At 41.6% G+C, this 15,551-nt stretch overlaps 1 protein-coding gene across 1 annotated transcript in view; it reads left to right on the plus strand.

Annotated features, from left to right (window-relative positions):
* The window catches only part of FREM3 (FRAS1 related extracellular matrix 3), a 126,326-nt gene that overhangs the window by 60,423 nt on the left and 50,352 nt on the right, over positions 1 to 15,551 (plus strand). Inside the window, exons 5-6 of the mRNA XM_020989941.2 lie at positions 1,941 to 2,066; positions 5,892 to 6,143. Of these exons, the coding sequence (XP_020845600.1) occupies positions 1,941 to 2,066; positions 5,892 to 6,143 (378 nt within the window). The remainder of the gene's footprint in view (positions 1 to 1,940; positions 2,067 to 5,891; positions 6,144 to 15,551) is intronic.

A 15,551-nucleotide genomic window follows, 5' to 3' on the forward strand; every position in this document is an offset into this window, starting at 1 on the left:
ACCAATGGGTTGTAATAGTCTTTACTGTGTCTACCTCCAGCATCTGTAATTCCCATGTAGCTCTGTGACTGTCCAAGAATCACAGATTTAGAGCTGAAAAGGATGTCAGCAGTCATCTAGTCTAACATCCTTTTTTTACAGATGAGAAGCCAGGGGCTAAGAGAGCCTAAGTGACTTATACGGTGTCATGCAGCTAGCAAGTGTCTAGAGAGCATTGAGTAAGTCAGGAAGACACATCTTCCTGAATTCAATTGTGATCTCAGACACATACTAGCTGTGTGACCTTGGGAAAGTCACTAAACCCTGTTTGCCTCAGTTCCTCATCTATAAAATGAGCTGGAGAAGGAAATGGCAAAGTGCTGTAGTACCTTTTCTAAGAAAACCCCAAAATGGGGCCAAGGAGAATCAGACATGACTGAAAAATGACTTCACAACAAGAAGCAAGTGCCTAAATCAAGATTCAAACTTAAGTCATCCTGACTGAGTCCAGCACTTTATCCACTATATCATGCTTCCAGTCTCTAATTCAAGTAGACATTTCCAGGCTTCTATTTTGTATGATCATTGTGGTATTTGGGGGTAAGGGATGTGCTTCAAAGGATCTTTGAGCTCATCAGTGTGCTTAGTCCATCCACTAGTTCAGAGCTCCATTCATCCAGGTCCTCTTAACCTGCATAACTTTTTTTCCATGTTCTACATAGATGAGCCTCACTCTAACAAAATGTCTAGCCCTTGTAATTTTCTTGGTCATGCCTGTCTTTTGGTGATTCTTTTTATGTCACTTCTCACTCAAAAATCATTGTACGGAAGGTAATATGCATTCCCACTATGCATCTCTCCATTGCCATTGCTATTGCCATCACCGTTAACATTGACATTGCCACTGGGTCATCTGCAACTTTGATTCTTCAGAAATCATGGTGTGCCATGATTCATGGCCCATATAATGTCGTCAAGAAAACAGCAACTTAAAACCTATGACTTCCTCAGGATGAGAGCCCCTTCTATCCATGCACATCATAATCCATCTATAAATTAGGGTCTTAGAGAGTTTTAGTCTCAGACTCTCCTGGGACTTGGGGTTGCTAAGTGACTTGGCTGCCCTAAATCACATGGTTAGTCTTCTTGACTCTAAGTCCAGCATTCTATCCACCGTGCCTCTCTTCAGAGTCAAGAATATTGATGTTAATAAGGCGAGCATTTGTGGCATTGAGCAGATCCAGGTCAGTGAAAGTGTTACATGTGCCATACATGATCCACTCTGGTCTCTTCCTCCTGTTTAATTCTGGATCCACCTCATTGTCCATCTGCAGTGTTTGTCCAAGATATATGTGTTAATGGACTAACTCAGTAGGCTGCCTTTCCAACAACTGCATGTCATAATCTGGGCAATACTTCTTCCTCATCCTCCTGAATTTTCGTGTGTGGATTGCTACATTGACTTCTTTTAAATGATCATAGAGTCAAAGTTGATGTTAAGAGAGTCTGTTGGGGAGTCAATATCCAAAGCCTTTCCAGCTTAGTATGATCTGCCAGGGTTTGCACTTGATTAACTTTCCAAAGTTTGATTTCAATGGTGGGACATTCAGATAGTGTTTGGTGTGGGTGTGGGTGCGTGGGTGTGGCTATGTGGTGTGGGTGTGTTATATTAAGCTATATTTAATATGCCAAGGACCAGCCTCGCTAAGTTGAGATTCCTCATCCAGGTGGCTACCAGGTGATGAAGTTTTTTGTCTATAGCTACACAAGAGGTATAGGAGAGCTTTATTTGATTCCATAGAGAAATGTTTCATACTGACAAAATCATGGATCTGTAAAGTATCGTGTTAAGTGTAATCACTTTGAACAGTATGATCACTAATGGGTTTATATAACCTTCCACACTCGAAAATAGCCTATCAAACTGAAATAATCTGTTAAAAATTCTCCTCTTTTTTTAGAGTCAACAGTTTACATTCCAGAGTCAGAATACAGAATAGAGGAAGACATTGGTGAACTCTTGATTCCTATCAAGCGATCTGGAGATGTAAGCCAAGAACTGATGGTACTTTGCTCTACACACCAAGGTAGGCTACTTGTGTTGTTCAGGCTTGTTATTGTCTTCATAGAGAGATTTTGCAATTTTTAATCAATACTAGCCCTGAATAAAATTGGAAAATAATTTATCTTCAGTGACCCCGCTCTCCACACTGTGGGTCTCTCTTTTCTGGGCTATGCCTCCTACTCCCAACCTGTCCTCATAATTATAGTCCAAATGTATTTTTTCTGTGTGTTGTCCCTTTAGCGCTCTGCCACCAAGCTGACAAGTAATCATAGGATCATAGATCTAAAGTTTGAGATACGTTTAGGAGTTATTAGTCTAATCCCTTATTTTATAGCTGAGGAAACCAAGTCATAGAGAGGGGAAGAGGCCTGACTAAGGTTACACTCATGGTAAGTAGAAGAACCAGATCCTGTGACTTAGATCTTGAGACTTCAGGTTGAAAAGTCTTTCAATTATACCATGCTACTAATTTGACTAAATGAGTGTTAATAAATGTTAATGTGTCAGTGAGAGAAATTTAGCTCTCCTTATTTTTCCAGATTATGTATTTTACCATTCTCTTTTTTTGTGGTCCACATGTGTACCCCACTTTAAAACTTACATAGTATTTTCTTACAACACTGTGGGGTTAGTTGTATAAGTATTACTGTAAATTTAGGACTAATAGAAGGAGAAGCTTTCCAATAATTAGAGCTATCCTAAAATGGAGGAGACTTCCTTTGCATGTCAAGAGCATTCACTCAGTAGAGGTCTTCAGGCAAAGGTCACCTGTTGGCCATATTGTAAAAAAAGGTTCTTTTTTCAGGTATACATTATTCTGATTACCTTTCAATTCTGAGACTCCCTGCTTCTGAAATAAAGATTCCATTATGCAGGCTACACCAGCTAGCTTCAGCCATTCTCCAACAGTTAATTAACATACTGGTGCTGTTCTTGTAGCTGTTCAGTCATTTTCAGTAGTGTTCTACTCTTTGTGGCCCCATTTGAGGTTTTCTTAGCAAAGATAATGGAGTGGTTTACCATTTCCTTCTCCAACTCATTTTACAGATGGGGAAAGTGAAGCAAACAAGGTTAAGTGACTTGCCCAGAATCAGCTAGTAAGTGTCTGAGGCTGGATTTGAGCTCAGGAATATGGGTCTTCCTGGCACTCTATCCACTGCATCACCTAACTGGTGCTAGTTGTTATTATTTTAAAAAATAAACAAAGAAGATAACAGAGAAGAGGGGAAATTTTAATTCCTATTACATGAACAAACATATTAAAGACTGATTGGATGATAATCATGGGTTAAATGTACTGAGAAATAGATTTACTGAAGATAGCTATTAGTTACTATAAAGGGAACCTAATTTGGAATTTGCTTTGGCACTTGGCCTGGAGCAGTATCATGTTTGATGGGGATCTTTTTTTGTGTGTGGAAGCCCTCTATCAGCTAATCAGAGCCTTTGATTCCAATATTCTACATGCTCTGTGAGCAAGGAAAATAGGAAAGTTTATTCTCCATTTTATAGCCTTCCTCCCCATATCCCGCCCCCACCCCCAGTTCTGAAAGTCCTTTCAAGTCTTCTATTGCTCTCAGGTTCTTTATGGTGCCATCAAAAAACCTGAGTGCCTGGCAGGAATAATTTAAAGCTCAGGGTTGCAGAGATCCTTTGTTCCTTAATCAGGAGGCTGTCAAAGCTTAAAGCTCCTTCTCCCCTCTTCTTTCTTTTCTTGTATACTGAGACATGGAAAATCTTACAGAGTAACCCAGCTTTGCCTCTCTGGAGCATGTCACTTAGTCACCCTCTCTGGACATTTTCTCTCTAGCCAGTTACCTACCCTTTCAGCAACTTAGCCTGGTTGTGTCTGTGTCCAAGGGTACCAATAAAATGATCAGTCCTGTTACTTCAATCCCAACGACCAGACTTTCACTACTACCTTCAGCCCAGAAAACTTCCCTATAGAGAGAGTTCTTTTGGAAAGGGAATGCCATGATAGAAGAGGGTTTCAAAGAATAGACCGACCCAGGGGAATTTCTCAAGTTTGGTGAAGGGAAGTTTAGAAAAGGAGTAGGTTTGAGGGAAAAGATAATTTCTAAAATGAGGGGGGTTTGCTGAGATTATTTTTAAGGTCTTCTCCAGTTTGAAAGCCTATTAGCCAGTAATTCCTGGGGTCACTTCCAGCTTTAACATTCCATGATTCTGTTATAAAAAAAAAAGCATATTTGTGGGCCAGACTAGACTAAGTTGATGACACATCCTTAATCACCAAGTCTTACTCTGGCATTTTCTGATCTGATAAAGACCTTTGCCATCTTACTGACATACATGAATGCCAGGACTACCATAAGCAATGTCATCTCTGAATACAGGCAAGCAGATTTAAAAATACATTTATGCATGTGTATATAGGTATGTCTATAAATATAGATGTAAACATAGGTAGAGATAGATATAAACATCTCTGTAAAAGTACAAGTCATTTCCCCTGTTAGAATATGTTTCTTGAGGACAGGGACAATTTCACTTTTCTTTTTGTATTCCCAGTCACTGGTATAGTGTTTGACACATAGTAGGCACTTAATAAATGTTTGCTGATTGATTGATTGATTGATTGATACAGAAGAACCTGAGACCCAGAGAGGTAAAGGGAGTTGCCCAAAGGCACACAGCTTATAAATGGCAGAGCTGGGATTTGAACCCAGGTCTTCTGACTCTGAAACTAGTACATTGTACACTACATTTTCTTCTTTGGTCTCATCTGGTCTCTTATAGGAGTGGTGTAATAGCTATTATACCTATTACACCAATGCTGAAACTATGATCCTATGATTATCTCAGTCTCTTAAGGGGCAAACACTTCAATCAGAAGGACTTCATTTTTGTTGACTCTTATGTTTGAACAGACCCCATTCAATGCCTGAAATACGTATCGACTCTAAAGTAAAAACCACTATTTGCTCTTCAACAAAAATAGCAAATGGGGGCAGCAAGAAACTGGGCCTAGAGTCAGGAAGACATGAGTTCAAATTCATCCTCAGTTACTTACTAGCTGTGTGACCCTGGACAAGTCATTTAACTTCTATCTCGGTTTCCTCAACTGTAAAATTGGTATAACACTACCACCTCCCTTCCAGGGGTATTATAAGGATCAAATGAGATAATATTTGGAAAGTACTTGGCACAGTGCCTGGCACATGTTGTTAAGTTGTCTACTCGTGCCCAACTCTTCATGACACCACTTAAGAGGTTTTCTTGGCAAAGATACTAGTGGCGTTTGCTATTTCCTTGTCCGGGGCTCCCATTTTACAGTTGAAGAAATTGAGGGAAAATAAGGTTAAGTGACTTGCCCCAGGTCACACAGCTAATAAGTATCTGAGACTGGATTTGAACTCAGGTCCTTCTGACTCCAGGCCCAGCACTTTATCCACTGCACAACTGAGGTGCCCCACCTGCCATATAGTATGTGCTTAATAAAGTTTTATTTCCTTCTTTTTTTCCTTCTTTATAAAGTTATGTTAAATGTGGGCTCCCAACTGAATCAGAGTCCATCCTGTATAGTTAGAGAGTTGTTTTAAGGAAAACACAGTGTAAACTGTAAGGTGCTAGGTGAATATGTACTTTTATCATTACCATCATGATGTTGGTGGAAACCTAGCTTTGAAGACTCGCGCCATCCATCAGGATTAGTTCTAGAACCCTCTTACCTGGAGTACATAGACTTTCAGGTCACAAACAAACAACCTTCAGGTGTGTTTGCTCTCTCCAGAACTGCCACTGCTGGAAAACATAATATACAAAAAGTCAACAGTTTGGAATTCCACATCTTACCCATGCTTACCTGAGGTCTTTCTTCCTCATAAAGGAGCTGCTTCAGGTACAATTCCTTCCTCTGTCTTATCTTACTCTGACTACATCTCCCGCCCAGAAGACCACACCAGCATCCTCCATTTTGATAAGGATGAAACTGAGAAAAGATGCCGAGTTCTCATCATTGACGACTCCCTTTATGAAGAGGAGGAGACCTTCAATGTCACACTGAGCATGCCAATGGGAGGGCAAGTTGGTAACAGATATCCCAGCACCAAAGTTGTTATCCTGAAGGATGCTGATGATGGTAGGTTTATTGGTGTGTGTCACTTTATCAAATTCCCTTGCATTGACTGGCTTCCCTGTTATATTAACCCAATTGGTTAAAGGAAAACTGAGCTTGGGTTTTCAGCCTAGATATAGAACTAGAAGGGACATTAGAGGTCATCCCATTTATAGTACAACGAGGAAAAGTGGGGCAAACAGAAGTTAAATGACTTACTTGTTCGGAATTACACAGCAAGTAAGTATCTGAGGCAGGATTTGAATTCAGGTCTTTCTGACTCCAAATCCAGCTCTTTATCATTGTTCAGTAATTTTTCAGTCATGCCCAACTCTTCATGACCTCATTTATGGTTTTCTTGGCGAAGATACTGGAGTGGTGTGTCATTTCCTTCTCCAGCTCATTTTCCACATGAGGAAACTAAGGCAAACAGGGTTAAGTGACTTGCCCAGGGTCACACAGATAGAAGGTGTCTGAGGCCAGATTTGAACACATGAAGTTGAGTCTTCCTGACTCCAGGCCAGGTCTCTATGAGCACTGCACCATCTAGCCTGCTTCTTATGTTGAGATACTATTTTGTATCTCCACTGAGGCCACACTTCTATGCCTCATCAGGATGTGAGGGCGATGCCAGACTCTCAGAGGCTATGCCAACATGTTAGAAGGTCTGGCAGGTCCTGCCAAGCTGGCGAGATCTTGAGTAGGGGTCTAGCAATGGGCTGTGTATCTCTGCCATTCAGGAACCAGCCTGGATGAATATGGGAGGATTATTACCAGGAGATTAGCCCTGAGCAAATGAATTGGGCTCAGGAAGGGCTAGGAACTCACTGAATTCTCCAAGGCAGAAAGGTCTTTGGATTGAACTCATGGAAAGAGTCACCTACACAGATCATAAGGTCACGGAAATCACAGGATTCAAAATTGAGAGGTGAAAGGAGTCTTAGAAGCCATGAAATCCAACTCATTCAGAAGACAAAACTGAGGCCCTAAGAGATTCCATGATTTGCCCAAGGTCAAACAATTAACAAGTGTCCAAGGTGACAGAGAACTGTGCCTGAAGTCAGGAAGACCTGAGTTCAAATCCAGCCTCAGACACTTCCTAGCTATGTGACCCTGGGTAAGTCACCTAACCCTGTTTGCTTTAGTTTTCTCATCTGTAAAATGAGCTGGAGATGGGGCAGCTAGGTGGTGCAGTGGATAGAGCACTGGCTCTGGAGTCAGGAGGTCCTGAGTTCAAATACAGCCTCACACCCGTAGCACTCACTAACTGTGTGACTCTGGGCAAGTCATTTAACCCCAATTGCCTTAGCAAATAAATAAATAATTTTTTTGGAAAAAAATGAACTGGAGAAGGAAATGGCAACTCATTCCCATATCTTTATCAAGAAAACCCCAAACGGGGTCACAAAGAATTAGACGTGACTGAAAATGATTAAATAACAAGATGACAGGATTTCAACCCAGGTCTTCCTGACTCCAAATCCAGCACTCTATCCACCATTCCATGTGATAATGATGGTAATTGACATGCACATGGCAATTTAAATTCATTATTTCATTTTATCTTCACAACAACTCTACAAGGTAGGGGCTGGTATTGTCCTCATTTTACAGATGAGGAAACTGAGGCTAAAGTGGGTAACTTGTAGTCCCTCCCAGAACTAGAAGGGTCATTCTGTTATGTGGGCAAAGATTTCCAATTAGTTGGGGTCTACAATGAATATGATTGTGGTGCTTCACAGCTTTGGAGACCCTTAAATTTGTGAGAGCGGATACTCCTTCTACCAATGCAGAGTGTAAACCCTCTGATTTAGTGGATGGTCTTTAAGAGCTCATATGCACACACACACACACACACACACACACACACACACACACACACACACACAAAACCTAGTGTTGAACCTCTCTAAGTTTATCTAGGTAGGTCCTGAGATGACAGACACATAGTCTATTCCCAGGCTTGTACCAAGTCTTTCCAGCTTGGTAAGACCTACCAGAGCTTGGCCCTTTCTGGCATAAGCCTTCAAGAACCTACAGTCATCTCTCACTTTCCTGTGAGGCACTGGAGTAGAATGTAACACCTAACTTTAATTAAGCTAAGCATCATACCAATAAAGTATGAAGCCATGCTGTGACTTTGCCATATTAGTAAATCAAGTAGAAGTTGAGAAGGTGACATTCCCCAGCTGGGCTTGGCTAATTTATCACAAGCTAGGCTGTTCTATATAATATCCTGTCTCTGGAAAAATTATTGTAATGGCTGAAGGGAAAGCGGCAGATTAAATGTTTCCATTTCTCTCTCTCTCTCTCTCTCTCTCTCTCTCTCTTCTCTCTCTCTCTCTCTCTCTCTCTCACTTTCTCTCTTTCTCCTTCCCCCCCTTATTCTACTTCCTGCCCTCCTCCTCTCATTCTTTCCCTTTCTCTTCCTTCTCCTTCTCCCCTTTCTTTCTCTTCATCATTACCCCCCTCTATTTCCCTCTTTTTCTCTCTCCCTTCCTCCCTTTCCAGGGTCTTGTGTAAATCAGCCATATATCCAAGCTTGACCTTCTAGGCTGCTGACTTATCTTGACTTCATTGCCCTTGGTAATAGAGAACTATAACCTTCATGATATAAAGCCATCATTTTACAAAATTGGTTAGAGCAGTTTCGCTTCATGGAAAACATCCATCCAAAATATTCACAAAGTGGAGTCTCTCAAATGCCTTCCTTCATAATTAAAACAGAGATGGATTTTCTGCTGAAAGAAAGCTCATATCAGTTTTTGGTGAGATTCCCCTTACCCTTGAAGCATACTTACTATGAATATCAATGAGGTAATAGGATGGTAGAATGTAAGCGCTGAAAGGCACATGAGAGGACACTCAGTCCAACCCTTTCATTTTATGGATGAGAAAACTAAGGCCCACAGATGTGACATGGTTGGAATTTATTATCCCTCATCATATCAAACAAAGACCTAGACAGTCTTTATTAAGCATTTTGCTTTGAGTTTCCATGCCCACTAAAGCATTTTTTGTGTGTCCTGAACTCAGTGGTGTGCTGGAAAATGTTTAACCCCCAGCCCTCAAAAGAAAATGCACAGCACACATTTAATTTTAACCTAAATCATTAACATTTTCTCCACCATTTTCTTAAGTCTAGACAATAAAAAAAAACAGAGTCAAGCCCTGATTCGTGGCAGTTGTGATTTCCAAGTTGTAAATGCTCACACTGAAAATTTAACAATCACCTATCACAAGAGCCAGTCCAAGCTGGCTCCAGCACATCCTTACATGAACCCTTTTTTCACCCATCTGGTGAAGCCTATAGATCCCTTCTTAGAATAATATTTATAACTGCAAAAAATAGTATAGAATGGCAGTGAAACCACCTATATAGAGTTATCAAAATGTTTTTAGAATAGGTTCACTGACGCCGGGTTAAAAATCTCCTGCTTTAGAGCAAAAAAAATCATATAAAAGGAAAAAGAATTTTGTCTTGTCAAGAGGATGTGGAGTTGGCTCAGTGGCCACTCTATCATTTGCTGCTTTTGTGCTCTTGGGCAATTCACTTGACCAGTCTAGGGCTCTATTTTCACCTCTGTGAAGTGAATGAGGTTAGAACTGGGAGATCTTTAAGGTGACTGAAAAATCTAACATTCGCTGAATTTATGGGTTACTTGCCCGTGATTAGAAACACTGCTCACACTGCTTTTCAAGGTAATCTATTAAAATTATGTTTTGTTTCCTCTAGAGTCTAAAAGGGGAATCTGAATGGAATACACTGAAATGTATTGACGATTAGCTCGCGGAGAGTTGTAGGGATGTCATTCTGTGGTTACCTCCAAGGCCTTCCTTCTTTGCTCAGTAGAAAGGGGACTAACAGAAGAATTTTCAAAGGAAAGAAATAAGTATCATTAAGCACCTACTGTGCACCAGGCACTGCGCTAAGCTCTTTACAATTATTATTCCATTTTATCCTCTGAAAAACTCTGGGAAGAAGGTGCTGTTATAATCTGCATTTTACAGTTGAAGAAACTGAGGCAAACAGAAGTTAAGTGACTTGCCTAAAGTCACACAGCTAGTACGTGACTGGAAGCAGATTTGAACTCAAGCCTTCATAATAATAATAATAGCTAACGTTTATATAGCAGTTACTTGTGCCAAGCTCTACACCAAGCTCTTTACATTACTATATCATTTCATGCTCATGGGCAGTAAGTGCTATTATTATCCACATTTTATAGATGAGGAAACTGAGGCAAAGAGTAAATGACTCGTCCAGGGTCACATAGCTAATAAGTGTCAGTGACCAGATTTGAACTCATCCCTTCTTAACTTTTGTCCCAGCACTTTTTTCCACTGCACCACCTAGCTACATCTACCTTTGGGAAAGCCAGAATGGAAGAAGGGTGTTGTAATGTTATCGTATTGTAAAGTTAAGCACTTTGCCATAAGAAGGGAAAAAATCCTTGTATTAAGATAGACTCAACTAGACATTAACTGCTTTGAATGCTCAAGGCTTGCCCTAATCCTAATAGCATCAAAGCAAAAGGACATCACTAATGATTAGAGCTGTAACTAGCTACTTTTGTGTCTGGGACAAGCAGAGGAATTCAAAGGGAAAGGCATAGATGCTGAAGGAAGAAGCATCCCCCAGGTTGCTATGCTCGTAAAAGACCCAGACAGGACAAGTCAAAGGAAGGAGCTCACCTGGGATCCAAGTTGGGGGGAAAAGAAAGGAAGAATACACTGGAATAGTGTCCCTAGGACCCTCTAAATTTTTTCCTTCTGGCTAAGAGCCCCAGTCACACCACCCTAGTTTCAGCTTTGCTAATAGCACATGCTATACTTGTCCAGTATAGAACTTCCCAGATCCGCCTACCCAGGAATGGTCTCTCCTTCTAGTAACTCCTAATAGTGCTTTGTGTGTATCCCTCATATACTTCCATCCTCTTTCAAATTATTTATCCTTCTGTACTTGTCTCATTTCAAACTCTGTCTCATTCATCTAGGCAGAAAAACAATGTGGTATACCAAAAATAGCAGTGGATTTGGAGTCCTTGCTCAGATCCTTGCTCTGCTGCTTCTTCCTGTGGGACTTTGGACAATCACTTCATTTTTCTGGGCTTCCATTTCCTCATCTGTAAAATGAGGAGGTTCAGGGACAGCTAGGTGGCATAATGGATGGAGCTCCAGCCTTGAAGTCAGGAGGACCTGAGTTCAAAATCCAGACACTTACAAGCTCTGTGATCCTGGGCAAGTCACTTAACCCCGACTGCCTCACCAAAAAAAAAAAAATTAGGAGGTTAAGAGTACTGGACTTTCAACACCCTTTCTGGTGTCTCAGGACAAAATGTGAGGGACCCTAGAACCCCTGAACCTGTCGGGGAGGGGTCCTGTCTGATCACTGCCACCACCCACCCTTCCTCCAAATATCCTAAGGTTATGGTAGAGCTATTATAATATGGTTTAATTTTTAAAAGGTTTAGGAAACATCTCATTAGCAGGACACCATGCTTGGTGCTAGGGGCCCAAAGATAGATACGGCACAGTCCTTTCTCTCAGAGACCTGTCCATCTAATGGGCGGGGGAGGGGGAGTAGAAACACATACACAGATAACATACTTTATCATTACCATTGTGATGTTGCTGGAAAACCAGGGCAGCCTCCCTTGTAGCAAGGGAGAATAGAAAATAAAAATAAATAGAAAAAGAAAACAAAACCAGAAATAGCGCTTCAGCAAAACCAACCCATCTACCATGTCTGCCAGTTGATACGCCTTACCTATAGACTCCCACTTCTGCACTGAAGAGAGGGAAGAGTTGCATTTTCTCAATGCTTCCCTGGGGCCACGCTTGGTGATTGCAACGACACAATGTCCAGTTTATTCTTTGTTTTCTTATCGTCATGGTCTTCCTGATTCTACTTACTCCATCTGGCATCGGTTCATATAAGCCAGGGTGGGGAACCTGCAGCCTCAAGGCCTCATGTGGCCTTCTAGGTCCTCAAGTGCAGTCCTTTGACTGACTGCAAACTTCACAGAACAAATCCCCTTAATAAAGGGATTTGTTGATAAAACTTGGACTCAGTCAAAAGGCTGCACCTGAGGACCTAGAAGGCCACATGTGGCCTCAAGGCTGCAGATTCCCCACGCCGGAAGCCTTTCCATGCTCCTCTGAATTCTTCATAGTGCCCATTTCCTACAGTCTCAGTCATTTTCCATTATATTTATGTACCACAATTTGTTTAGCCACCTCCCAATCAGTACAAACTAACTTTGTCGCCCTTTATTCCTCCCCTCTCCCTCCCTTCATGACTAATTAACATGGGTCAACTCCTTCCTTCCCTGGCCATGCTTTGAGGAAAGGTCTGCTCTACACTTTCCACCCCAATTGAAAGCGATCTCTTCTCATTTCTCATAGCACTTTGCCATCATCATCATCTTCAACATCACAGCTGACACTTACAAAGCGCCAAGTACTGTGAGAAGCACTTTACAAATATTATCTCATGTGGGCCTCATAACAACCTCTGGGAAAGAAGTGTTCTTATTAACCCCATTTTACAGTTGAAAAAACTGAGGCAAACAGAGATTAAGTGACTTACCCACGGTCACACAGCTAGTAATTGTCTGAGACCAGATTTGAACTCAGGTCTTCCTGATTTCAACTTAGCACTCAGTCCACTGAACTGCTTAGCTATGTCTAGATTGCTCTCTTACGTGAGTCCTAATTTCCCCTGAATCATTGTTATTTGTGTACGTTTATCCCTCCTCTCCCTACCCCTGATTAAATCAAAGCTTCCTGAGACAAAGGACTGTACCATATCCATCTTTGTTTGTCCCCAGGGCCAAGCATTGTGTGCTGCTAATGAGATGCCTTCCTAAACCTTTTTTTTTAATTAAACCACATTATAATATATCCTGCCATAAACCTTAAGATAACTGGAGGAAGCAGTTCTCAAGACTGCCTCACAAAAGTATTGAAAAGAGCAACCAAAGCAAGAAGTTAAATTTTTCTGGGTTGCAAAGAGTCCTGAGCGTCTTCCCCAGTGAAGTCTTTCCAAGACTTTTCTCGACATTCTTTGATTCAATGCAGCCCAAATGCAGAGTTGATTCAGGAGCCAAAAGATTCCCAGAAAATTACAGAAGCAGCCACAAGCTGTCCCGTGGACACAGAGCAAAGGCAAGTAGGTAACTCCAGGGGCTCTAATGGGGATTATTAGCCTGGGAAAGACCTTTCCTCAAAGAATGGGCATCCACTTCCAACTGTCATAGATTGTAACAGACAAGACAGTATTGATTAAATACTGTGCCAAGGGCTCATTAATCATCCAGGCCATAATATATCTAGAAGACCAAGGTAATCCAGGAAGATTAAACAAGGAGGGAGACGGGAAGTGGGGAGCTTGACAATGACAAATGAAAGACAATTCTTGGGCCAATCCAAAAATTGCAGACAAGATTAACTTTGGGATAACTAAGCCCAGTGTTTTATGAATAGTTTACAGCAGTGGGTAGCAATTTAATACTCTCAATACCTGCACTGGGAATGCTTTCCTCCTGTAAGGACAGAAACGGGTGGGGATTCCAAGGAACCTGGCTGCAAGTCCAATATCACAAGTCAAAGATGAGAACCAGAGGATTTAGATTTAGAGACCAAAAAACATCAAGTGCAACCTTCTTATTTTTCAAATGAGGGAACTGAGGTGCAGAAAGATGCCTTGGACAAGTCTCTCAGCCTCAAGGTCCTCATCTATAAAATGGGGATAAAAATCACTGCAGCACTCAACTCACAGGGTTGTTGCAGGGATCAAATGAGATAATGCATGTAGAGGGCTTCTTGCTCACCTCAAAATGTCGTGTAAATGTCAGTTATGATTTGAGAGAGGCACAGAACAAAGGCTGAGTGGAGTACGCAAGGGGAGGCAAGTGGTACTAAAGACAGTTTCTGGTGGAATTCCACAGCAGCTTATAGACCTTTCACTTTTCTCTGTCTCTCTTGTTTTTTTCTTATTCTCAACACACACACACACACACGCGCACACACACACACACACACACACACACACACACACACACACACACCTACTTCTCTGGGCTTCTCTCTCCCTCTCTCCTTCTCTTTCCCCTCTCTCTTTCTTCCCTCTTTTCTCTCTTTCCCCCCTCTCTTCCCTCCTCTCTTTCTCCCCTTTTCCTCTCTCCTCTCTCTCCTTTCCCTTTCTCTCTCCCTCTTTCTTCCTTCATTTTCCTCCCCACTCTGTCTCTATCTATCTCTATTTCTCTCCTCTCTTCCTCTCTCCTCTCTCTTCCTCTCTCTCCTCTTTCTTCCCCCTCCTCTTTCTTCATCCTCTCTCTTTCCCCCCCCTTTCTCTTTACCCCTTCTCTCTTCCTCTTTCTCCTCCTCTTTTCCCTCCCCCCTGCCTGTTTCTGTCTCTCTGTCTCTCTCCATCTCCATCTCCCTGTCTCTTAGCTGTCTGCGTGCCTCTGTCTCCCCTTTGCTCCTGGCCTATTCCCTTTTGTATTGCTTTGTGTCATAGGTCTACCAGGTTGTCTTGTCTAATCCCTCTGGTTGTCCTTGGGACCAAAAAAGTTCCTGCCCCCTGGGAGAGAGTCTCAACTATATTGTGGTTTTGAAACATTACTGAGCAGAAAGGAAAAAAAAGGTTTGACTAACAGAAATTCACACATCAACACTTCAGGGGACAGAGTCAAGATCTTAGCCGGGTTAGAACAGCCTTGATTTATACTGGAGAAAAGAAGTCTGAAGGAGCCTCTGTAATCAGGATCCATGTTTTCCAGTCTTCCTTTTGTGGTTCAATTCAAAAGCATTAATCTCTGTCCCCCCTTAATATAGAGAGAAGCAGTATGTGGTAAAGAGCAAAAAATACTCTGGAGTCAGCAAACCTGAAATCAAAATCTGCCTCTGAAACTTAACTCATATGTGACCTTGGACAAGTCACTTCCTTCCCTGGACCTCAGTTTTCTCATCTATAAAATAAAAGGGTTAAACGAAAGTCTCAATCAATCAATCAATCAGCATTTGTCATGCTGGTTTATGTACTATGCAAGTAAATTTTACATCCTTGCTGTGTCCCAGGCAACGTGCTAATTTCTGGGACACAAAAATAAAAACCACACAGCCCCTACCATCAAAGAGTATTCATGTTGCTGAAATGGAGGTGTGGGTAGGGAGGTACAGAGTTACGTAAACTGAAATATATATAAAATAAAGTATAAGTAGTTGGGGGGTTGGAGAACACTAACAGCTAGGGGCTATGGTTGTGTTTTTTCAGCCATGTCCAACTCTTCATGACCCCGTATGGGGTCTTATTGGCAAAGAGATACCAGAGTGGTTTGCCATTTCCTTCTCCAGATCATTTTACAGATGAGGAAACTGAGGCAAGCAGAGTTAAGTGACTTGTACAGGGTCACACAGTAAGTGTCT

Source organism: Phascolarctos cinereus, unplaced genomic scaffold (assembly GCF_003287225.1).
Source record: "Phascolarctos cinereus isolate Bilbo 61053 unplaced genomic scaffold, phaCin_HiC Scaffold_9;HRSCAF=440, whole genome shotgun sequence".
NCBI lineage: Eukaryota > Metazoa > Chordata > Mammalia > Diprotodontia > Phascolarctidae > Phascolarctos > Phascolarctos cinereus.